General features: G+C 31.8%; 1 protein-coding gene across 1 annotated transcript; it reads left to right on the forward strand.

Moving 5' to 3' along the window:
- LOC139426933 (twist-related protein-like) lies at positions 1-26,692 on the forward strand. Its single transcript, XM_071187110.1, has 3 exons — positions 1-411; positions 7,467-7,802; positions 21,710-26,692. The coding sequence occupies exons 1-3, from the start codon at positions 162-164 to the stop codon at positions 21,832-21,834; spliced, it is 711 nt and encodes a 236-aa protein (XP_071043211.1). The 5' UTR covers positions 1-161; the 3' UTR covers positions 21,835-26,692.
- The last annotated feature ends 352 nt before the right edge of the window (positions 26,693-27,044 follow it).

Below are 27,044 nucleotides of genomic sequence, written 5' to 3' on the forward strand. Positions count from 1 at the left end.
AATTGCTGTCAAGCACAGGGCCCCGGAGGCTCTTTTCTCTATTCTGTGGGACGTAAGAGGAACTAGAGAGTCAGCTTGCTTTGAAAGGACCCTCGAGGGTCCAGCAAAAGCGCCATTTTCATAATTTCGCGCGGGCGACCCCCCATTATAAAAGAAAGGTTATGACATCGTTGGCCCACCAGTCTTATTCCGGCAGCAGCTTCGCGCGTGGAGGGTCATCACCGACTGATTTTGAGGGGGAGTTGTACGCATCTTTGCAGCATTATCCGAGGGGGGAGATGCCCCCCTGTCACTACGACGACTCTTCGCCCAGCCCCCCCGACGAAAGACATAGCAGCGGAGGGGAGGAGAGACCGACCTGTGACTATGCGACCATTCACCAATATGCTTCCACTTCTGCCTGTCTCTCAGGTGAGATTATTTTCTTCATTATTTTAATGTGATTTCGGATTTTCCAACTGCAGAAACAGGTATGTCCTTCTTCTGAAAATAGACACTTGCATTTATATAAAGTGAAAGAACTGTTTAATACTAATCAGCATTTTAAAGTCTATAGGGCTTCTTCATAAAGAGATGGAGTTGAATGTAAGAAAATTTTGCAGGAGTTTGATTCTGATTAGCTTAGGCCTACGGTTTTAAAAAAAATTCCTTGATGTTATAAAAATTATTGAAACAAACATTTAGAATTAAGTGAACAAAAATATAACTCAAACGAATATTATGACTCAAACGAATGTTATGACATCGTTGGCCCACCAGTCTTATTCCGGCAGCAGCTTCGCGCGTGGAGGGTCATTCATTTCACCTGATATAACTTTTCCTGTAATTCCCTGTTTTCTCCTAAATTTATCAAGCCAGCCACTACTTCCTCGAAATTCATCGTGTCCCAATGCCTTTGCAAATTGCATTGCTTTCTCAGTTATTAAAGGTCCAGAGATCGGCACGTTTTTATCTCGCATTATCCACTTCAAAACTGCCTCAAAACTTTCTATGAAGATATGAAAGGTTTTGAGCATACACTTTTATTGAAATATTGAAAAGGACACAAAAGATTTTGAAATTTTTGAACAACCAATTTTAATAAAGCAACAGGGGCTGCTCAAATATCGCGTAGTAATATTTCTTTTTCTTTCCTTTTTTTCATCTTCTCAATTTTGGAATCCCTTCGTAGTCAGTAAAAATTAGCAAATCATAAGCCTCTTTTCATGCCTATGTAACAGAATCATAACCCCACCCGGTTTTCGCTTTAACTTTAACTGTTGCAATCTAATTTTAAGATTAAATTCAAATTTTAAAAAATGCAATTTTGCGTATAAAATAGTTTTTGCTGAAAATGTTGAAAAAAATATATTTTTATTTACGTCTTGTGTTCAAAGCTCCCGAATTCATGGAACCCATTGCAATTTTTCTTCCCCCCCCCCCTCCAATTCAACTTTTACTCCAAGTTTTAAATTTTTATTCGTGTAATTATTTTTATTTATTAATTTAAAAAAAAATGTTTTGCTTTCTAAATTTTTTTTTAAATAAGGGAATTTTAACGTCTTATGTCAGCATTGTTACTAAAATTTAGCAATTCACAAACCCTCTCACTTCACGTAATAATAACCCCTTCTTAACAAGCTACCCCTTGAGTTCATTTAGTTGAGTTAGAAAACTAATCAAAAAGTCATGCACTTGTATTGAATGTATCAATATAAATGGATAGGGGGGTAGGTGCAATCTGGAAATTATGGTCCCAATAGTTTGGTCAGGAGAGCAGTCGAAAGTTTGGACCCGTTAATACTAATTTTAATCCGAATCTGTCGTATCCGAATCCGTCGGAAAAAAGAAGGGTGCATTATTCAAAGAATAAGTACGTTTTTGTATCTTATTTCGTAACTTGAAATATCCTCTCTACTAATGAAATCATCTTTTTAAACTATTAAGATGGAGTCCTAGTATGTGAAGACCCGATCATTAGATCAAAAGTTATTAGGGATGTTGAATCAATTGAAAAGTTTCTGAGACAAAGTATATATATATATATATATATATAGTATATATATTGGAGATTCCTACTTTTATTGGAGATATTTCTGTATCGTGATCTGCCATGCCAACTACAATCACCAAGGCTCCAAATTTATTTTAAACTGGAAAAAAAATATGTAGATCTTTGCCAGAGGAGAGCTTCGACTTATATCCCTCGAGTTGGTCCCTTTCTGTGATTTTTTTTTTTTTAAAGTTGAAGTTTTTGTCCGGAAGTTGCCAAGATTCAACGATTATTCTGCCACGGATCACGATACGGAAATCTCTCCTTTTTATTTCTCACTTTGACCAAAAGAAACGGTTATTATTAATTTTGACCTGTTAGTGTTAATAATACCCGGATTTATCACTTTAACTGAAACACATGTACAGTCGGCAAAAAAAAAAAGATATCACCCTGAATAATTTTCGTTCTAATGATCGGATTTTCACGAACTAAGTGTTAATCTTAATGGTTCCTGGGGGTGACCTCAAATATGCTAATTAATTAGTGCTAACTATTAATTAAGTTACGAAATCAGACACAAAAACGTACTTTCTCTGAATAAACATATATTTTTTCTTACATATTTGGATTCTTAACCTTCAAAATATAGGGGGTAGCCGCAATCTGGGAAATATGGTCCCCATAGTTTGGTCAGGAGAGCGATCCAAAGTTCGTACCCCTTAATGTTAATTTCACTTTTTACGTTTTTAGTCATATTTTAAAAACTAATAAAGCAATTCGAAGAAAATTTCACCCAGTCATAAAACTCATTTACCCAAAGATAATTTCACGAAAAAAATAATTTTTAATAATTGTTAATTATTTTTTATTATTTAATTAAATTAAGGATGAAAAATTTTTGAATTATAAGGTATGAATTTTTTTATACCATATTAATCTACATATTTTTCAATTGAAAAATCTAAAGTTTCAACTGTTTTTATTTATTAGAAGCTGAGAAAAATTAAAATTAATTATTTTTAAAAAAATAATTTGGCGACAATGAAGAAATGATTAAATGGAGCGATTAATATTAAAATGTGATAAACTTGCGAGGAACTTGACTTCGCGCGCTTAGCATAAAATTTCATTCATATTTTTTTCGCTAATAATCGTTTGCTTATCTTTTCATTTTTATTTTTTTAAGCTATAAAATACGATGTTTCTTCTTTAGTCGTCTAAAATTCTATTTGCAATTTAGTAAAGAAATTTGAATAAAACATTTTATTGAATAAAATACATTTTATTCAGAGAATGTGGAGTTTTATAAAAGCATGCTTCTGATAGAATATGATTATACAACAGATTGTGCTTCTTTAATGTGATTATTTTTTATTTTTTTTTTTTTTTTTTCTCAATAACTGATAAAATTTCAATAATATACATACGAATGAATAAATTTGGAATAAAATATTCATCAATTTCTTGAATATATATTTTATAAATATTAATAAAAATACGTAGTCAACATTTTTAAGCATCTCTCACAACATCGCAAATTTCTCAAAATCTTATAGGGTAAACTAACCAGTGAAGGAATACTTAAGCTTAGCTTGTCTTTAAAAAAAAATCATAAAAATTTCAAAATTTGTAATTTTAGCTAAATGACGTATTTGTTATTAAATGCATGTCGACATATTTGTTATTAAATGCAAATTATGTAAAAAAAATTTAGATAACTTACATAATATTGTTTTAAGCTTTTGGTGGTTTAAATAATAAGTAGTAAGATAACCAAGTGAAGGAACAGTTCTTAAATTGAATAAACACTAAATTTTCCAGTGAATGAACACTTAATTTTGAGAATGTTTGATGCTCGTTAGGAATCCTTAGGCCACACAGATATCTGTCGCCCTGTAGATGCCTGAATTGACTGATGTTAACACAGGCGGGCATTAGGAAAAAAAAATCTTTTAAGTTTTCGTGCCCCCATTTCAGTATCTTAAGGGCCTTACGAGCTCTGTTTAAAAAGAGAGTATCATATCAGATATATATATATATATATATATATATATATATATGTAATAAAACAAAAATAATCATAGTAGCAGTATTTGGTGGTAAATGTAGCTTATCGTAATTGAAGAATATGCTGTGCGACATTTTATGGTGAATTTGCGAACGTAAGTTTCAGAATGTATCGAAACATGTGGATGCTATTTGCTAATCATCTTTATCCAAAGAAAACCATGTAACGTAAATATCTAGCAAAATGAAGCAATTTTTTAAACAATGAATCATACAATATGCAACATATTATTTCAATATCTTATTCTTAAACATAACATATTTCAATGTTTTTAAAATGCCACTAAACATTCAGCAATTCATTGAGTTATAGAAAAAAGAAATCGTAAATTACAGAAAACCTTGTGAATGTGCATTAGAATTACTATACAATCTACATTTTATTTTTCATGCACTTTTTTTTCCTTCAAACTTTCATGCCTAGAAGACTCGATTAAAGCTGTAAAAATCATTATCCCTAAAATTTTGTATATAGCTATTATAAGTTATGTTAATTTGATTTTAGTATGAAATCCTCGAATAAACATAGCAAAAATAGCATAATCTAAATAATATCAGATAAAAAGTTCATGTATTTAAATTCTGAAAACTTATAAATCGATTCAAATTTTCTTTTCAAAAGAGATTAAAATAATTTTTTATTTTATTTATTTATTTATTTTTTTTGCTTTTTGGACATAAATGAACTTAAAAATTGTCTATTGCCTAGAAACTTCGAGGTGTTTTCTATTAACTATTAATTAAACCTCTCAGAGCAATCACAAAACATTATTTCAATTTTTTTACAGTCAGAAATTGGTTGCCTAGCAACCTAGTAAAATTAAGCGTTTCTCTTTTGAATCAGTCAAGGGTTATCTTAAAATATTTATTTGCGCAGGCGACTTTTTTTGGCGGTTTTCTGGACTATCGCCAAATATATAAACCTTTATTGCAACCCAATTTACGACCCAATTGTTTTAAAATTTTGTCTACCCCCCCTAATTCAAGTGTCTAGATTCCAAATATGTAAAAAAAAATATATGTTTATTCAGAGAAAGTACGTTTTTGTGTCTGATTTCGTAACTTAATTAATAGTTAGCACTAATTAATTAGCATATTTGAGGTCACCCCCAGGAACCATTAAGATTGACACTTAGTTCGTGAAAATCGGATCATTAGAACGAAAGTTATTTAGGGTGATATCTTTTTTTTTTTGCGGACTGTACAGAATGGCACACCCAATGCTATATAAACTGTTTAACTGACCAAACTTCATGGGTCGTTATTAATAATAACCGGATAAAGTGAATAATTTGCGATATTTCTCACTTTCATCAAAAGAAGAGGTTATTATTATATTGACGGGTTAGTATTAATAATAACCGGATTTATTACTTTAACCGTAACATATATAAGGATAATTTCACGAAAATATAAACTTTAGCATGAAAATTTTGAAAGTAATAAAATACTGTGTTTTGAATAAGAAACTAGTTTTTCAAAAGTGACAGTAATAACTTCTTTCAAAAATCTTGTTTGATAATTTGGTATATAGTAATCAGTCATTCTTTTCATACACATTTTTTAATAATAACAAAAAAAACTGGAATATTTGGTTTTAGGCATTATAAAGTTTTATGTTGCAGGATTAAATACGAAAATATTTCAATGGTATTTTGTTCAAAAACAGTTTTAATTCCAGTTCATGAATGTTAGTCATTTAGCACAAAAATATTAATTTTTTGCTCTCAGCATAGAAAGTTATGTCGGAAACTTTTTAAGATTGATCTTCTATTTTCTGATTACATTAATCACTTACCACCCAGCATCCAATATATTGGACATCATTTGGTACACATAAAATAATATTTAAAGATTGCATTTTCAGATTTTATGCCTTTACAAAGCTATTGTCTATTTAAAAATGTAATTAAATTGGTAGTATTTTAAGAAAGGTCAGAAATTCGATTCAAATAATCTTTTGGGCATTTTTTTCGCATATGAATATCTTATTAAAGTCGAGTGGATTTTGTTTCATGGCCAAAATGTGAAAAAATACACTGTTAAAGTGTCCCACAATATGCAAAAATTAAAATGTATCAAATTTGTTTGCAATCCCTTAATGGGATAAATGAGGTATTTTTTAAAGGTATAAATGAGGTTGTTATTTAAATACGTCGTTAGGTTGAAATGAATACCTCAAAATTAACTTTAAATATACCTCCAGAGGTATAATTATATAAACCTGAGGTGTTTCATCTTACATGTGTGGAAAGAGAGATATTTACTTCTTTAAGGTGTTTCGTTTTCAACCTTAGGTTATTACTTATCAATCTGAAGTATATTTTTTACACCTGTGGAAGTATTTATTCCAGAACCTAATGTGTTTCATTTAACACTTCGAAGTTCTACTTTATGTTATTATTTTTAAACCTCAGGTAATTTATATAGTTGTTGAGCTATTTATTTATCTACCTAAGGTGTGCATTTTACACTTAATCATATGACCTTTACAGAAAAAATTTACCTGCTGAAGAGACAACTTATCAATTCAAACTGAGTTAATATTGTACTCTGTATCATATGCTGACATGAGAAAAATTTTGATTTATTTTTGATTTGATTGATGAGAAAAATTTTGATTATTTTGGGTTTGCACAAATAAATTAAAGGGTATAATTACTGTTGTCATTTACATATTTTTCAGCATAATATTTTTATATATATCTGATAAAAGTTTTTATAAATTACATTTGTGTTCAATTTAAAATCCTGTTTTGGGTAAAACCATTAATAAATGTCACACTCGCAACAGGATCATGTTACACCCTCAACGCTTAATAACTTTATGTAAAATATTTAATACTTTTTTGTTTCTGTAAATTTTAATAAATTATTTTTGAATAAAAAGTATCTAAATTTACACTCAAGGAAATTTTTCCCTGGAGATGTAATTGTAACTATCTGTTGCGAGTGTGACAGTAATTAAGAGTAAAAATTAATATGCTTACCTTTTGTAATGAAGATTCGAGAGCAATTTTCTGCTGGCAAAGAAATCTCAACAATAGCAGTCAAATTATATATTAAGTTTAGAGATTTCCAGAATTACTTGTACGAGACCATGAAAATAAGAGATTTTTCCTGCAGTCTTTTCACACGTACATAGTGTCACTTTATAAATTAAAATAAGCAAGTTAATGACAAAAATGCTACAAATGGTGGTTATTTTGAAAATATTGATTAATAAATTTTTTAAGCAAGTGTCGCCATCTGTTGACGAATTTTGTAATTTACTGAAAGTAAATTTTCTGGTTTCCGAAGCAGAGTGCAGCACTCTACATTTCTTTTTTCTTTAATTATTTTTTAAAAATCTTTCAGTATTTTTGAGTATAAATTGACAATAATTATTTTTTTTTATGATCATATCTGTTTTCTTTTGTTGTAGTGCACGGAGGAGGAGGTGGTGGAGATTACTGTTCGGGTGAGTACGGCGGAGGGGTTTTTCCCAGTAGTCCGTACAAGGTGCAGCGTCAGGCGGCCAACATTCGGGAACGCAAGCGCATGCTCAGTATCAACAGCGCCTTCGACGAGTTGCGCTGTCATGTGCCCACTTTCCCTTTTGAGAAGCGGCTCTCCAAGATCGACACACTGCGCCTTGCTATAGCCTATATTGCTTTACTCAGGGAGATCCTCGTCTCTGAGTATGATCCTCTCACGCACATTGAGAAGTGCCTGAAAGGGGAACTCAAAGGGGAACATGCTGGAGAATGGAACACAAGCGGTGAGTATAATAAGAAACTGCCTCTTTTTTTTCCCTACCAACCGAACAACTCAGTTAACGAAAATTCAAATTTGATTTTCACAAATATACTGGTGTTGGATATTCCAATGCGTAGAAGTTCTAAATATAAACAAGTTCTACACTGGAAAAAAAAAATCCGAAGTGTTTTTAGATTGATGAGACAACTGCGTTGCATGGCAGAAACGTTTCTGAATCTTTCGGAAACCTTTGAAACTTAATAGGTCGTGTCAAGGCGATTCAGTTTCGTACTTTTGAAAATGAAAGAAATATTTCTCAATTGATCGGAAAAACATCCTATTAAATGAAGTGTCGAGTCAAAATCAATTTCTGAAATTTTTTACAGTATAATAAAGCTTTTATTTTCAATCTTTTCTGAAAGGCATAGTTCTATCCCATGATCATTATCATCAAAAGGTCAATATGTTCAAGAATATATGATGAAAACGTGAATCAAATATTTAACATAAAATTCGAAATGGCGAGACCTACCTAATATAAAAAGAATAGTTTTTGAAAAGAACTTTTTGAAAATTTTGAAGCACTAACTTATAATTTAGCTATTTTAAAATGAATAAAAAAGAAATATTGCAGAAATACGAGAAAATTTAGGGATGATCCTGTAAAAGTGTTTCTCCTTTATAAAACCCGTGAAGAGGAAAAAACACATTTTTACGAGCTTTCAACACGCGAACGCTGTTGGATGAAAAAATTTGAGCTTATGCGCACAATTTTTTTTTTTTTTTAACCTCCAATTCTCTAAATTTCAATAGTATAGAAGTTTAGTAATTTAGCAATTATAAAACTTCTTATTTCTATATCTAATGTGATTAGTTTTAGTTTTGAGTTTGCTCTCTCAAAAGTTAACAAGCAGCATAGTATTTATAAAATTGTGCTCTAAATTCTTAAGAAATTCTTCAATTCAAATGACATTTTTCTGTACACGGAATTCTGAAATACATGAGATTCTGTTTGTACTTTTTTAATTCGATTTTTTTAAGGAACTTCTCTGCTTTTAGTTTGTAATAATGAATACGAAATAAGCTGAATATTCTAGAAGAATAATTTAATGTGGAGTGATGGAAAATATTTCAGAATAACATAAAAAATTCCTGCAAGCAAATATTCATAATAACGCACAAATTTAGAATATTAGTTACTAAAACTAAAAATAATCACCATTATTCTTTCAAAAAACTGACTATTATGTGTAATATTAATTGTTAAAGTAATGTTTACTCATATTTCGTCAGTTTGATAATAAAACTTTACTAAAAATGACTTGGCGCCAGCGTAATTACAAAAACAAAAATGTTCATTAAACGTTTGTCATTTTTAGGGTTCTTAAAATAATTCTCTGATGAGATCCCAGATGAATAATTTTCATCAGTAAGTACCCATAATAACCGTTTTTAAAAACTTTTAATGGAACTTATGAACACGAAAATTTGACAACCTGTTTAAATTATTTATACGTAGACTGTAGAAACTGTGAAGTAATGTCTCTGCGAATTTGGTGTTGACCAACCCAAAAAATGTGAAGGAACACTTTAAGTTAACTCCCGATAACACTTTAAGTTATCGGGCGTACATATGCACTTTAAAGAGTGTAATGAAATCTAAACACGAATAATTGCTAATGCTTACACCAAACTCATGAGCGTATGCTCCATTTAGATTTTTTTTTGTTGCTTCAAGGAACACTCATTTCAGCATACTTTTGCTATTGTTTGTAGATTGTTTACAATCGAGTACGAAATTTTGCACGCTGAAATACATATACAAAACAGAAGTTCGCTGTTACGAAATGGGTGTATGTTTTTTGTTGTGTAACAAGGACAATTATATTTGGGCTTTAAAATATCGGTTTAATTCTATCCCCTGTTACAACTAAATTAATTTTAAAAATTAGTCTGTTATTGCATCCTTCATTTACTTTAAGTTGTATGGTGCAAAATATTTTACTGACTCTTATATTATTATAGGTTTATATCTTATTGTTATTATGAATTTTATTGTTGCTGAACACCGAATTTGTTTACACCATTAGGAAAAGGGACATTCCTGGTGTTTCATTACACCAAAGAATTATCTGCGGTGTTTTACTCTTTTGGTGTAAAGTAGTTGCTTCCATTTTTGGTGTGCAGTAACACTGAAAATTTTGACAGTGTAGTGGTAAAAATTATTTTAAAAAAAAGTCTTATTAGCTAAGTTATGAATGCATAACCACTAGGATAAACGTTTACTCTGGAAAATCTGAAATAGTTGAAGATACCTGATATCAAGAAACTTTGAAAAATTAGAAACAAAAGAATTAAAACTTTGAAATCAATCTCTTCAATGAGAGCTCAAATAAAATAACGACCAAAAATTTAATCCTCTTTTCAGTGTCAATTGGAGCTTAAATTTTTCCACATAAAAATATTAAAGTTTCCAAAATGACTAAAACTCGAATGCGATCACAATCGAATCGTTCTCGTCAATAAATGCTCAAATTTATCTATAAAAAGAAAACGTTTCGAACAATCGTGACCAAAGTATTTATAATTTAGTGATAAATATTTATAATTTAATAACGACCGTAACATGGATGAAATCGAAGCATTTACTCCACTTTCGTCAATTAGTACCTAAAGCCTCATCATGGCGAGGGGGTGACACTGAGAGGTACTGGCGATGTACGTCTGGAGTTTTACTCCTGGAAGGGTCACCCATGGCGAGAAGGCCGTTCCATTACACTCAGCTAAAGTCAACAGGCGAAGGAGCCAAGTCAGACTTCTACCAGCATGGTGCTCCAGTCATAGGACTTCAGAAGCTGCATTATTTCCCCAACCATGAATTTCATGTCTTGTTCTAACTCTCATACTGCCTAGATCGCCGCGCAGGATAAAAAGGATCGCGTTTGGATCGTGGCTTTGGAAGCGGACCACGCTCGAAAAATATACTACCTTCCTCAAGTACTTCTAATGGAACTCTGAAAATCCTTCAATGTAACATCAATGGGATCTCAACCGCAGCCTCAAGAGTCAAACTAGATCAGGTGTTGGAACTTGAAAACACCCATGGGGTACAGATTGTTGCCCTCCAAGAAACCAAATTAAATAACAATGTGTCACTTAAAGTAAAGGGATATAACATCTCCCGTTGTGATAGACAAGGTAATGGAGGCTCCCTTACGTTTCTCATCAGAGACATTATCTATAGGAGCTTAGACATCAATAGCTCATTGGGATCAAATTCTGACCTTGAGACACGGGGAATCCAGGTGGCTTGGAGAGGTAAGTTGCTTAACATTATCAATCTTCATCATCTACCAAATAGCAAAGAGATTCCAACTAATTTTTGCGATGGCTTTGTTGATAACACTATTTCTATTGGGGACCTTAGCGCAAAGCACCCAATTTGGGGTTGCTCAGATCAAAATCAGAGAGGTAATGACTTCCTAAACTTACTGGTTGATAACGGCTTTACTTTACTCAATGATGGCGCCGCAACGCACTTCTCTTACAGTTAAAAGTCTTCCGAGGCACTTGATATCGCCTTAGTTACTCCTGATATTTCTCCTGCTGCAAATGGTCAGTGTTGGAGAACATTGCTAGCGACTCCCTACCTATTCTGATTAAATTCTGCAAGCGTCAATGACTACAAAAAACAAGCAGAAGGTATTGGAATTTCAAAAAAGCTGATTGGAGCAGTTTCACTACAAAGTTAGATAATGAAATAACCACACCACTTGAAGAGGATATAAATTGCAGTTGGAAATCTTTCAAATATGCCATATTACAGACAGCTCGTAGGACAATTCCAAGAGGTAACGTGAAGAATTATATTCCATTTTTCAATCATAATTCCACTCAGTTAAAGCCGCTGTTGGACAAGAGGAATCAACTGATCACAGAGCTAACCAACTCTACTAATGTTCATTCTAGAATTGAGCTAAACAGGGTCAATGCAGACATCAGAAGATCTTACGCTGAAAACAATAGATTGAAATGGTTAGAACTTTGCTCCAAGCTCGACTCAAGATCACCCGACACTAAACTTTCGAAAATTGTTAAGAACCTCAATAAGGAACAACAGCAACGCGAAAAATGTAACAACATTGTTGACGAAAATGGTAATCTTGCACAAGACGACAAATCGGCTGCTAACCTATTAGGTTTATTTTATCAGGATGCAAGCACCTTGAATTTTTCCAAGGAGGATTCAAAGGTAAAAAATAAGGCCAAAAACGTTTTACATGGCTGTCGCACCTCTTCAACAAGAAACACAATCTTCACAAGTAACTTTAATTTGCACGAATTGGTGTGTGCAATGAATGAAGCAAATCTTAATAAGTCCCCGGGACCGGACGGCATCCATGGGCAAATGCTAAAACATCTGGGTAAGAAGTTTTTGAGTAGATTCCTAGACATCATAAATCAATCCTGTCGTCTAGGTCGCCTTCCCAATGAGTGGAAAAGAGCAATCATCATTCCGATCAGAAAACTCAACAAAGAAGCCAGCTCTCCCGATAGTTATAGGCCAATCGCACTCACCAGCACTGCTTGCAAGATTATGGAAAGGATGATTTTAAATTGACTCATCTTTTTTCTTGATAGTCATAACTTACTTCCGAAGGAACAATACGGCTTTAGGACAGGACACAGTACTACTGATCAAGTACTATTCTTTGGACAGCAAATACGTGATGCCCACAATCACCTGCCCACTAAACATACTGCAGCTGCCTTTTTGGACTTGACTCAGGCATTTGACAGAGTTCGGAAATAAAAACTTATTGTCAAACTCTTTACTTTCTTCAAAATTGATGGATTTGCCTTGCCGTGGATTAATGATTTCTTGAAATACAGACTTTTTAACGCTAAGTTCAACAATGTTTTATCTGACACCTTTACACAGCAGCAAGGACTTCCCCAAGGATCCGTCCCGAGTCCAACTTTGTTTTCTTTGTTTCTGGACGGCACTGAGAGGGTCATTTCTAAGCGATGTAAAGTAGGACTATTCGCTGACGACATTGTCTTATGGTGCTCTGATTCAGATGTCAGCAATATCGAAAATAACCTTAATCTAACTTTAATGGAAATTCAAGAGTTTGCAAAGTGTAACAAATTGACCTTTAATCATTCAAAATCTTCTGTTAGTTTCTTCACTACTAACAAACGACTCTACAGATTTCAACCCTATATCCTTCTGTATGTCCAAACTCTATTTGTTGAAAAACACCCCAGTTACTTGGGCTTCATTCTAGATCCTGAACTCACCAACAATAAGCATATCAACAACTTAGTGTTGAAAAGTAGGAAGAGACTTAAAATCTTAAAGTATATTGCTGGGCGAGATTGGGGCGCTCACGTTACCACCTTAAGAGCCACATATCTTGCTCTCATCAGGCCAATCCTGGAATATGGAGCACCAGTCTATAGTTGTGCATCTGCTTCAAACCTTCAACGTCTTGAGCGAGTCCGGCTTTCTGCTGCTCGCATCATCACTGGACTCAGAAACAGTTGCCCAAATGACATTGTCTTGTTTGAGGCCGACCTACAGCCTTTAGGTCTCAGAAGAAATTACCTCCTAACTAAATACTTTAATAAGCTCTCCAGCCTTGGACACCAAAAACAGAACAGCAGATTATCTACAAAGGTGGTGCAGCAACCAAAGACGAAAGAAGAATAACCCATTTATCCAGGCCGTAGTTAACAAAGTTCTTGCTGGAAATGTTGAGGATTGGAAAGAATGGGACCATTAAATAAATAATTTTTTTAGGCCGATATGGCTCAGGGGATAGAGCGTTCGTCTTCCAATGCTGCGAACCGGGTCGAATCGAATTCCGCATCCGGCTTGCACCAATCACAGTGCCGACGTGAAATATCCTCAGTGGTAGACGGATCATGGGTTAGTGTCCCCTTGCCGTCAGACTAACCTTGGGAGTTTCTCGTGGTCTTCCTCTCCATGCAACGCAAATGTGGGTTAGCTCTATCAAAAAGTCCTCCACGAAGGCAAATTTCTCCCAATACTCGATCCAGGAGTTCCCTTGTCTTCTGGATTGGGTTCAAAATGATAAGGCTACGGAGTTGAACATTAGTAGTCGTAAACCCATAGAATTGGGTATGCTGTTCAACAACGGTTATAAAATAAAATATAAAAAATAGTTAAGGTCGATAGATGAAGAGCAGAAGAAAACCTATGAACCAATAATTACACACTGTAAAAAAAACTTAAAAAAAAAAAAAAAACTTAAGATTTACGATTTTAAACCGGCAGCTGGGTTGGTTGTGCGAAACCGTAAAATTTACGAAGTAAATCCGTAGCCTCAGCGATTTTTTTTTGCCATACAAGATTAAGTTTTTTACGTTAAAAATTGCGAAGAAAATCTGTAATCAGACTGGATTTTTACTGCAACAAAACGATATTTTCCAATAAAAATAAATCTGTTACCTTAACAGACTTTTATGATATGGGAACAAGTTTTAACTCTGAAAGTTACGAAGTAAGTCACTAGATGTGAATATCTTAAGTCGGCTGAATTTGTATTAACCAGTCATCGTTGGGATTCGAACCTGGTTCACTTCATTGAAAGGCTCTGTCGTCCGAGGCACTGCTACTCCAACGATTTATTATGAAGAAATTGTGATAGGGAGAATTGTAGCGAAATTCTCCCGATCACAATATCAATTTGAAAATAATTGTATCAATTTGAAAATTGCGATTCCCAATTGTATCCATTGTCACATATGTATCCATTTGAAAATAAAGTCGAATTGCAGTTTTATATAATACGATGTTCAAAACTATAAAGTAAATTGCTAAAAAGTAAGATCAAGTATAAAAAATATTCGTAAAATGATTGGAGAAAATGTAAAAGTTACGGAACGCAAAAACTACATAACAAAAACTAGAATTTCAATTGACGGTTTTAATCTGTTTGAGTTAAGGGTTAAAAATGGAAAAAGACCCGTTTTGAGAACAAAACGGCTTCAAACCGATAAATATTCGGAGAAATTATTAACATATATTTTTTGCAGTGAAATTGTAATTTTGTAGGGCAGTGAATATTTTGGACATACGTCTTTTATGTCGAAGTACAGTTGATAACTCGAATTCAACAATAATTACACTAATTGTAATGATTCAAATTCTTTTATTCCATTGTGGTTCAGTGGGTTGAATCCAAACTGAAACTTAAGAAGTAAAGAAAAAATAATAAAAAAATTGTTTGCGCTCAGCGCCATCTGGTATTATAAATCCTCAACACTCCCCACTTGAACTCCTCTGAGTTCACTAAAATTTTAAACATAAAAATTAGACAAAAATAACATAAAATATTAAAAAAATAACATTTAAATGCAAATAAATTTGAAATGAGATGCAAATATTCACTTGAAAGAAAATTTTAAAAAAACATAAACTATTAAAGTTTTAGTCATTGAGTTCTAAAGGATAAATAAGTTGTACCGGGCGTTTATATTCGCCTTTGGATTTGCGAATAAGGCAAGATCTTACAAGTCCATCACGCCCTTGAAATACTTTTGTTATAATACCTATGTCCCATAATAGTTTTGATTTTGTGGTGCCCTCCATCAAAACCACATCTCCCACTTTCAAACATTTTGTTAGGTTAGGAGAAGTAAAGTTGTGTGCAGATCTCAAATTAAACAAATAGCGCTCCTTCCAGCGCTTCCATAAATTAGCCAATAATGTAGCTTGGTATTCTTTTCTTTTTATAAGAATCTTTTTGGTGGATTCTCTATGGATGGTTTCTATGAAATGGGCTGGATACTCTGCCTTTTCTTTACCAGGGGTTAAAAATTGTGATGGGGTAAGAATTTCCGGTTCACCAATTTCGTTAGTGACGTAGGACAAGGGTCGAAGATTAACGATGGTTTCGATTTCAGTCAATATAGTGGTCATCTCTTCAAAATTTAAGAGAGCTTTTCGAAGTATTTTCTTTAGAGGCTCTTTGACACTTTTTACCAATCTTTCATAAAATCCTCCCCACCAAGGGGCAAGTTGGACGATGAATTTCCAGGATATTCTTTTAGCAGCAAGAAAGTTTTTGAATTCGGAATTTTCCAAAATATCAAATAATCTCTGAAGCTCTTTATCAGTACATTTAAAAGTCTTGGCGTTGTCGGAGTAGATTGTATGACAACCACCTCTTCTAGAGAGAAATCTTCTGAATGCGAGCAGAAAAGTTGAAGTAGACATGTCTGAGACTAATTCAAGATGTATTGCTCTCGTGACTGCGCATGTGAACAAGGCTATATATGATTTCTTTATTCCATTTTCACCCTTGATGTAGATTGGTCCGGCAAAATCAATTCCGCATACGGTAAAAGCAGGAGTTTCACTAATTCGATCTTTTGGAAGCTGTCCAGTCATTTGGGTAGAAGGCTTGGCTGTGTATCTGCGACAAATCAAACATTTCGAGACAACCTTTTTTACTAATTGTCTTCCTTTAGGCACCCAAAATCTTCTCCGAATTTGTACTAGAGTGCTCTCTACTCCAGAATGAAATACATTTTCGTGTTCTCGCTTGACAAGCAACTCTGCAAATTTAGACTGTCTTGGTATGATTATAGGCTTTTTCTCATCAAAAGAATAATCTCCTTCGTCCAATCTTCCTGTGATTCTCAGGATACCTTTTTCATCAAGATAAGGAGCTAAATTGAAAATAGTAGAAGAAGCTGGAATAGGCAAACTAGATTGGAGAGCTCGTATCTCACTTTCAAAGAATTTTGCTTGAGTAAGCTTTACTAGTATATCTTCAGAATTTCGGAGCTCTTCTGCAGTCAAAGTGTCCATATTCGGCTTAACTTTCTTTAAACAGTTCAAATATCGCACTACCCACGCTATGATTCTAACAACTTTTTCGAGGTTGCTAAAGTTAGCGATATTTATCAACTCAAGTTCTTCACCATCTACACATTTCATAACGGTGATTTCATTTTTACGATACTCAATTTGTTCATCATTTTCTTTGAAGAGTTTCAATTCTGGCCACATTTCGGTCGGAAGGGACAACCAAGGTGGCCCCTTCCACCAAATGTCGGAATTCTTCAATATACTCATGGAAGCACCTCTACTAATAAGATCGGCAGGATTGTCAATTCCGGGGCAGTGGAACCAGTCCTTAGGTTGAGTAATCTCTTGAATTTCTTCCAATCGGTTACGCACAAATTGTTTAAAACGAATGGCAGGAGTTTTTATCCAACAACACACAATAGAGGAATCGCACCAAAAGAAACTGTCACACGGAATTTTTATGGCTCTAGTAATAGTTCGAAATAATCTAGCAGAGAGGAGGGCACCTAGTAGCTCAAGTCGTGGTAATGTAATCATTTTGAGGGGCGCAATTCTACTTTTAGCTGAAACAAAACATGTAGAAATATGCCCATCACTAGTTTCTGATCTGATATAGGCAACTGTACCATAACCCTTTAAGCTGGCGTCAGAGAAGATATGTAACTGTGAACTTATAATTTCTTTGTTACCTGCTTCGAAAAAATAATAACGCGGTATTTTCAAATCATTAAGTTCACCGAATTGTTTACATATTTCGCGCCACTGATTTTCCATATCTAAGGGTAGCTCTTGATCCCACTCCAATCCGCTTTTCCAAATGCTTTGAACTAGAGATTTTAGAAGCATTGTAAAGGGTCCCAAAAATCCTACTGGATCAAAAATACGCCCAATGATTTTCAAAATAAATCGTTTTGTTATTTGCCCTGTGTCTATCAATTTTAACAGATATTTGGACTCAAAGTAAAATACATCTTTTTCAGGATCCCAACAAACTCCCAAAACTTTAAATGGAAAGCCTGATTGACCTAACGATTCCTTTTCATTCTGAACATCTATACCTGCATTCTTCCATAATTCACGTAATTTTTTATCATTTGTTTGAAACTTTCTCAATACCATGCCCGCATCCCGAAATATTTCAACACAATCAGAACTTATTTGAAATGCTGTATCTGTACTGTCACTTCCCCCTATGACGTCATCGACATATACCCTTTCATTTAGTAATTCATACGCAAGAGGCTTTGATTTTGCAAACTTTTTAATATGCTCTTTAATAGTAGCCGCTAAGAGAAAAGGGCTACAGTTGATACCAAATAGTACGCGGCAAAATCTATAAATTACTGTAGACGAATCATTATCGGGGTCATCTGACCAAAGAAATCTTGTGACATCTCGATCTTCTACATTAATCCCTATTTGTAAGAAAGCTTGTTGAACGTCCCCTATAAAAGCAATCTTGTTTTCCCGAAACGCTAGCATAAGTTCATATATATCTGGGTATAAATTTGGCCCAATATACAAACAATCGTTAAGAGACAATTCATTTTTCTTATGCGCGGAACCGTCAAATACAATCCTTAATTTGCTAGTTAGTTTATCGTTTCTTATAACCGCCCTATGAGGTAAATAACATTGTTTATAATTTTGGGGATCAGTGTTTTTAACTTTCTCAATTATCCCTTCATTTTCGTAAGTTTTTATAACTTTTTTATATTCTTCAAACAAGGATTTATCATTCTTAAATCTCCTCTTTAATTTGTCAAACCTCTCTGAAGCCAGCTCAAAGTTATCATTTAACAAATGTTTTGTATTTGGTCTCCAGAGAAGTCGTACACTATACCTATTATTTTCAAAATGCAAATCAGAATTAAAACCTTTTAACAATTCACTTTTATTATCAACATTTTCTTCGTTCATAGTATTTATTCCTAATCCTTCAAGGTTCCAAAACAAAGAATAATCAACATCAGATATTATAGTATTGTTTACAATCCTACTTAATTGGCAATTATTCATGAATCTCCCTTGAACCACAAAACCAAATAAACTATCGGTTGCAACGAGCCCTTTTCCCAGCCTCAAAGACGTATCAAAGATTACGTCATGTAGGAAATCGGCGCCGATCAAAATGTCTATATCAGCAATTTCTCCGGTATCCGAAAGAAAAATATTATTTTTCCTTGCTAATTGTTTAATTTTCTCATGGGGTGCGGCTATTTTCCCACACGTTATTTTTTCTACTACAAATGCTTCAATGCAAACATTTAATTTTTTATCGTTTTTGTTCTGAAGATTCACTTTCACTAAATCATAAGAACACCCCTTGGAAATTTTTTCTCCAAAACCGAAAACATGCAACCGTTCAGTTTTAATGGTCCTGAGGTTCAACTCATTACAAATATCCCGTTTCAAAAAACTGCGATGGCTACCAGAGTCAAATAAAATTCTAACCAACTTCTTTACATTACCATAAATCAAATACGCTAAAGAAGTCTGTAAATAGATCATTTCATTTTGTTTTCGTTTCGAAACACATGAAGCGGTAACGGATGCCAAAGTATCGTTTTTCTCTTTCGACTCATTATTTATTGCTGATTTATCACAAATTAATTCGCTATGCGGTTTCTTACATAATGTGCAAATACATTTATTCCAACATTTTTTGGATGTGTGATATTTCTTTAAGCACCGGAAACAGCGAAATTGATCTTTTAGCATTTGTTTTTTTTTTCTTCGATGGTCAGAGAACAATCTTTCGATTCGTGATTTTTGGAATTACAAAACAACCAAAATATGTTGTTAGATGCCGAAACTAATGCTGAGGAAGAAGAGAACTTTCGATTATAATTATGTTTACTATGGCTCTCCGACCGTTGCTGTGTTTCAAAATGAACACTTTGTTTTTTAGAACTATTAGACAACACATGTGAAGCTTCTCTACATTCTACCTCTTTTCTAATAAATGAAATTAGTTCATCAATGTCAAAATCTACACTTGATTTTCTATTTTTATTATAATCTAAATTTAAATCCTCTGGTAGCTTTTGTAAAATAACAGGACAGAGTAAATTACCATAACTACCTTTTGTAACATTCATTGATTGCTAACTGCGAATGTGGATTTCACATTCGTCATAGAACTTTCCGTAGAGCTTTAATATCATATGAATTTCTTACAGAATTAATTGATAAAAGTTTATTCATATGACTACTAATAATTAAATCTTGCCTACCAAATCTTTCGGTTAGCAACTTAATTGAAGAATCATAATTACTTTCAGTTAATGAGAATCCAGAAATTGCACTCAAAGCAAAACTCCCCCTAAATACATATTAAGATAATTAAATTTATCAATTTTTTTAAGACTCTCATTACTATGTATGGCTATGTTATAGCTATTCCAACACTGTGCCACTCACAGGCATCACCAAAAAATTTGTTTATCTCCGATTTAGGTAATTTAACGTTAGCAACGTGCGAGATATTTCCATAAGTTATTTTTTTTTTGTAAATTATTGTTACCACTATTAACCGTTACTTCCTGTCCTGTAGTCTGGCATTTTAGTAAATATCTTTCGATTTTGCTTTTATAAGCCACTACTCGATCTTGATACTCTTGACTTTGTATAATTTCACTTTCAAATTCCTCGCTGTTTTCAAAATATTTTTCAATTTTCAAATCAAGAGCCTTTAAAGCTTCGTTTTTTTCATTTAACTGATTTAGATAATCATACAAAGTATCATCAGGAAGTATTTCTAATAACAATTTGTCAATTTTATTTATTAATTTTGTAATCAGCTGTCTGATTACAGCTCTTTTGGACTTTAATTTTTCAAAATCATCCATTATAAACAGCTCGCACGTTACTATAATAAATACAATACAATTAATACAATAAAATATCAAAATAAAAGACCGACTTAAGGGAGACCAAAACAAAACAAATGTTAACTTACATTTCATGCAGGTGGCCAATTTTTCGGCCGGTGTAGCACCATAACTCGAATTCAACAATAATTACACAAATTGTAATGATTCAAATTCTTTTATTCCATTGTGGTTCAGTGGGTTGAATCCAAACTGAAACTTAAGAAGTGAAGAAAAAATAATAAAAAATTGTTTGCGCTCAGCGCCATCTGGTATTATAAATCCTCAACAGTTGGCAAGAAATGTGGGGAGAAAAGGTGTCGAAATTTGAATCCTTTCCTTTTAGTACCTCTCTCCAACACAATTAAAATAAATAAACTTTTGACTATCGAATAATTGCTGATTATTACATATTTCGTTTCAGACCAGGGGTTCCGAAATGGCGGAAATATAAGGTTCCAGGGGAGGGTCACAGTGGTTCTAAAAGCTAAGAATATTTTGTCATCAGCAATAATTTTCAAAACCTGTCATTAAATTTATATCCATATACTAATCAAATATTTATTTAATATTTTCGTTACTTTTATGAAATACATTTCATTAAAATACTGAGAAATTTCAAAACAAAGCTTTTTCCAATAACAATATAATGTATAAATCCTGAAAAGGATACGCATTTATGAAAAATTTCATTAGTATTTTGCATCGAATAAAAATAACCAAATTCAACGATGAAGAAGTGTATTTCTCAGATTTTCAACGTTTATTTTCTTTCTTTTTCGTTCTTATTTTAAAGGAAACCGTATTTTTAATTCGTGTATGTATTAAAATCGCATTAAGAATTAGATTAGAAGCAGCTCCAGACCTGGGAATTCAACTGACTGACATAAAATCCAATTTTAAAACTAATATAGATAATACAAAAATTTCGCCAATATTCCAAATTTTGAATATGTTTAAAAATAATATTCCAAATTTTTAATATGAATATAATAAGTCTCGGGATTCCGCGGAAAGAGGATTGATCGTTTAGGATTTCACAGCCGAAAAAAAATTTGGGAGTCTCTATTTTAGACGATCGAATAATACTTAATGAATCGAATAATGCGATACTTTGTAAAATTGCAATTTCGTTTTTGACTGCATGCTAATTATTATTTAGTTTTTGACGACTGAATTGCTGTATGCTGATTGTTATTTTGTTTTCTCTAGATTTGACTGCTCGATTATCCTGGATTAATTGGGAAAATTTAGGAGTCAATCCCAACCGCAGGAGTGTCCTGACCACGCTGTCACTCACCACAGACACTTTGGCTGCCTGTCATAATGGCAGCTAGGACGACACCCAACGCTCTCTCTCTCTGGGAAACATATTTATGGACAATTCATTCTTTTGTTGTTGTTGCAACGTTTGGATTTTTTTTATTTATTCAGAAACGAAAAAAAAAAATGAGTGCTAATCGAGTGCTCTAAATATTTTATATATTGGAATTTAATACTCTATATTTTTGTTGAGGAATGATTATGATTCCGCATAAAATTGAATGATTTGTATTTTGTATTTTAAACAAAAAAAAACAAAAAAACTGAAGCGATCAGTATTATATGTTATCGGAACATTTGTTGGAAAATTTTTTAGACCTTTTAATTTATAACATAAAAGTATCATTTAGAAAAGTTTTTGAAAGAATGCGAACATCAGTTGGTTAATGTCGCTATTAAAATTTTTTATTCACTTCATTATTGATCAAGTATTGCATGTAGAGATAATATATAAAATTTAATTAACAACCTGTTCAAAGATTATTCAGACTGTGTGGATCAGCATTCATTAAATTATAATTAATTAATAAGTTTAAAAATATCTGCAGAGTTAAACAGTATTTCTTTTCATCAGATTTTTATTTTATTGAAAAAATTTCAACCGTTCTGATATATATATATTATTTGTTTAGTTATAGTAGTCTATGAGAAGAAAAAAAATGCATTATGTATTATATTTGATATTGGGGAGTTTTTTCATTCGATGTTTGACTTCAAATCATTTACTATTACTAGTATTGTATTAGTAGCTTTTGCTTTTTTTAAATTGAAATTATACCCTATTTTTTGGTTGGTTTTAGTAGTTATCATCCCATCAAAGCTACACTAATGAGCTATTGGTGACGATACCCCATTTTTACAAAAGGAAATTTTAGTAGTATACAAATGTTACTTTGCAAATCAGATAATATCGCTGAAAATTAACATCTTTACTAAATAAAACACACTGTAAAACTTCAATTATCAGCCCAACTATGGAGTGTGATAAACAAATGAGGGGAAGATAAAGAATTAAGGCAAGGCTTAATATTCGGAAGTTAGTTTTAAACGATAAGAATTTATCAACATACCTCTAAATAGAATGTTTTTGCAACTTTGTGAATACATTAAATGAATATTACTAAGCTTAATTGTCTTTCCTTTATGTTATACCTTTTTCTCATCCATCTAGTCAATTAACCTAATTTTCAGAATCTGGAAAAAAATTTATTGTCAAAATTGGAGTATTTTTTTGTAAATATGTTTTAAAAATTTTACCATCCTTCTTGAAATTTTACTGGATTATTCTTTTTCTGCACAGTTCGTTTATTTTTTGCAAAAAGACAGTCAATTTTCAGTGATATTCATATAATAGTGGATGAAGGTTAATCAATTTCATGCAAAAACTGTATGAAAAAATGCAATCTCTGAAAAGATTTGTATTAATCCAAGATGAATAAGCATCCACATTGTTAAAAATAAGGAATCAAAATACGGTAAAAAGTACCGGCACTCAGGCTGCCTTTTTCCGTAAAACAAAAAAAATCTGATATATCGTAATTTTTTCAGTAGTCTTTACTGTTAAATCACTGAATCACAGTAATGAAATAAATAATACTGTAAAAATTACGATATAAAATTTGACAGAAAATGTGGATTTTACGGAAGCTGCACCCAGGGTGCCAATTTATTTATTTATTTATTTATTTTACCGTAATTTGATCTGGAGTTTTTTACAGTGTATATAAAATTATGCAATTAAAGAAAGCTATACAAGGTTACCGAGTGTTTAGTTAAGAGAAAAATTGGAAGAAAAAAAAGTCCCTGGTGTAATGTTAGTTTTTAAATCATAATCTGGATGCAAGGAACCCACAAATTTAGATATTTAAAAAATAATTGGGATTTTCATGTTATGTTAGAATTGAAATTTTATGGAATACGATAACTATTATCATTTTTTGTAAAAAAGCACAAGTTTATGTTTTTATCATTGTTGTTCATCAATTAATTTATTTCTTAAATTGTCATCTAATTGTTCATATTGCATCCAAAACAGTATTTTGATGGCATTTTGAGCGATAAAATTCAAACAAATTTTATTACAAAACTGTACTAAATATTTACTTTAAAAGCCTATACAACACAGCCGTTTGTTCAGAATCAATTTTTAACTTTGTCCAACAATGCAGAGCAAATTCCAAGGTTGTTTAATCCAAATGCATGCTTAAAATTTTTAAAAGAAGTTAAGTGCATACTTGCACAATTCTAAAACTTAATTGCATTAGACAATTTATTGTTAAAGATATTTTTTCCTATTATTATTTATTATTTAATTTAATAATGATCTAAATAGTCTTGATTTATAAAATATAAAACAAGTTTTAAATGTAACTCTCATTCATCCGAATTTTCGTTATTTCATAATCAATCAACAGCAACCGAATAACGAAGCTAGTTGCCGGTTGTAATTGTATTATAAAAAATAATTGGTTATAACAGTAAATAATTGATTATCGAATAATTCCAGAATTCTGTAAATGACAGTGAAAATAATAGTAGATGGGTATGTGTTAAATTAAGTCATTTTAATACGTAGGCCAAAAATTTAAAAGGGATCAGTTGAACAGTTTTGGAGGAATCAGTTTTTTACTTATTATTATTATCTTTTTTCAATGAAAACAACATAACCTTCGTTGTGTGGTATATAGAAATATCTAGTCATTTTGCTCAATACATAGAATAACTCATTTAAAGTATCAAAATGGAATTTTGAATAATTTCTTTGTGGAGAATTCTTGAAAATAAAAGTAGTTACTGAAACAACTGAAAAGTAGTAGCTGAATTCTTTAATACATATTTTATACTTTATTATGATAGGCAATTTTAAATATTTAATATGATGTGGAATAAGAATTACTAGTGAAACATTCTAGATAATTTTTTTATTTATTATAGTCTTATTTCAAACTGATTTTTCAAGCATTTTCAAATGTGAAAGAGTTTAAGAAATCTTGGTTTTTATTTTATTGCTTATTCTGGAGCTTATTGGTTAATGCATTACTACCATTTCGCAACTGTTAATAATATTTTCTTTTCAATATTTAACAATTACAAAACTAAATTTAACATTTAAATTTTGGGAAAGTTATGAAAATTATATTAGCTTAGGAAAATAGTTTTAGTTGTAATTTGAATAGATTTGTTAAATAAGTATGTATTGCGATTTTTGTATTCCAATTTTCACCTGTAAATTCGAATTAATAGAATTGTTAAAGACCTGTAGTGAAGTCTTCCGATTTTTATATTTTAATTTTGAGCTGTACATTTTGATAAATAGATACAAAATTAAAATTCCTTTTCCACTTTACTATTAAAGTGGGTATCTATGTTATTTTATTTTATAACCTGTATTGAACTACTGATCCAATGCGGAGTTACCAATGTTAAACTTTGTAATGTAAAAAATTTGACCCCAACCCAGAAGACAAGGGAACTCCTGTATCAAGCAATGGCCTTCATCGAGGACTTTTTGATGGAACTAAAGCACATTTGCGTTACATGGAATGGAAAAACACTAAAACCTCCCACAGTTAGCCTGTCAGCAAGGGGATTCTAACCCATGATCCGTCTATCACTGAAGATATTTTACATCAGCACTGTGGTCGGTGCATGACGGGAGCGGAGTTCGTATGAACCGCTGGGATTCGAACCTGGATCTCCTCAGTTGTAGGTTCGATCCCTTAAGCTTTTCGCAAGCTAATTAAAAAATCCGACTCCTCGCTCACCATAGATAACATTGACTTTTGCAATCCGCCTTCCTCCTGTAATCAACCTGATATTTCTAGGCTTATTATAATCAGTCTTCTTATACCTCAGAGAATATATCATCTATTGCCCAATTAGCGTAACTTATTTTATTCCGTTTTCGAATGTACTCTTATTATTTTAAAATTAAACTTATATTTCATTTAATATCTTTCTCAATATATGTTTATTAGAATTTTTGAATCATTTCTGCTGAAATTCTGTAAATGAAATCCTTCGTTAATTACTAATAACATAAATATTTGAGAACATTGAAAACCAAACATAAAAAGATAACTATAATTTTTTCATTCAACCCATTTTGAATTTATAAACCTTGCATATTAAATAAGCCTTTCTATTCACTTCAGATTTCTTAAACTGAAATCAAACTTTTATAAATAAAAACTCTGTTCAGTTTAACCGACCTTGTTCATATAAATAATCAGTCTACATTTTTTAATTTCTAATTATGTTTTCATATTAGTAGAAAGCTCTCTTTTGTTGCTCTTCGTGACACTTTTTGAATTGTTCAAATCAATTTATGAAAAATCCTTCATCGATTTTCTAAAAATAATTGAAAAATTGCAGTTCATATATAATAAATTAAGCTTCTGGTTGATTCTATTTTTAAATTTTAGTGCCAAATATCTATCGAAGCAACCGGGTTATAATAAGTATCCTATTCGCAAATTGAATTTTTACTTTCTACTTCAAAAGTAATTCTACTTAATTCTTCAATAAAAACAATCAATAAAGTGATTAAATGATTTTTTTTCACACACTGTGATTTTTTTTCATTAGAATCTATTTTATGACGGATTAAAATTTTTTATTATTTTTTATTGTAGTATAAACTGATTTCCTAGATTACATTTCGTTTATCATTCTATGCTTTCCTGCTCTGAATTGCATATTTTTAACAACTTGTTCCTTATAGTTTCTGTTAATTAAAATGCGTTTTTAATAAATATATTTTAATGTTATTGTTGATTGTGAAATTTTCTTCAACTAGAAGAAAATTGGAAATAATTTATTGAAAAACAAATGTTATTTTTATTCGAATAAAAATGTTTCTTTTGAATAAAAGTGTTATAGTTTTATTAATCAATAACGTATCCATTCAAAAAAAAAAAAGAAAAAGAAATTCTTAACAGTCTTCCATGAGTTTTGTGTATTTTGACAGCCTTAGGAAAAGTCATTACTCTTTTAATATAATGTTTTTATATAATTACTCTTTAATTATAATATTTAAAACAATGTCATTGCTCTTATAAAGAAAAGCGTTACCGTATGAATATGACAAATTGGCGTTAAGAATAATTTGCATTTTAGATATTTAGATATTTTACTCCCAGTAAATAAAAACCAGTAAAAAATAAAATAAACAAATTCACTTTAGAATATTTCGTTCTTGGCGAACAAGGCAGGGACAATGGCT

The sequence above is a fragment of the Parasteatoda tepidariorum genome, chromosome 10 (assembly GCF_043381705.1).
Source record: "Parasteatoda tepidariorum isolate YZ-2023 chromosome 10, CAS_Ptep_4.0, whole genome shotgun sequence".
NCBI classification, from domain to species: Eukaryota; Metazoa; Arthropoda; class Arachnida; order Araneae; family Theridiidae; genus Parasteatoda; species Parasteatoda tepidariorum.

What these genes read in the sequence shown, in the direction of transcription:
- LOC139426933 (XM_071187110.1), top strand. Translation starts at nt 162, where the DNA reads ATGACATCGTTGGCCCACCAGTCTTATTCCGGCAGCAGCTTCGCGCGT. An exon ending in CACTTCTGCCTGTCTCTCAG is followed by an intron (nt 412 to 7,466) that starts GTGAGATTATTT and finishes CTTTTGTTGTAG; the next exon opens with TGCACGGAGGAGGAGGTGGT. An exon ending in TGGAGAATGGAACACAAGCG is followed by an intron (nt 7,803 to 21,709) that starts GTGAGTATAATA and finishes TGTTTTCTCTAG; the next exon opens with ATTTGACTGCTCGATTATCC.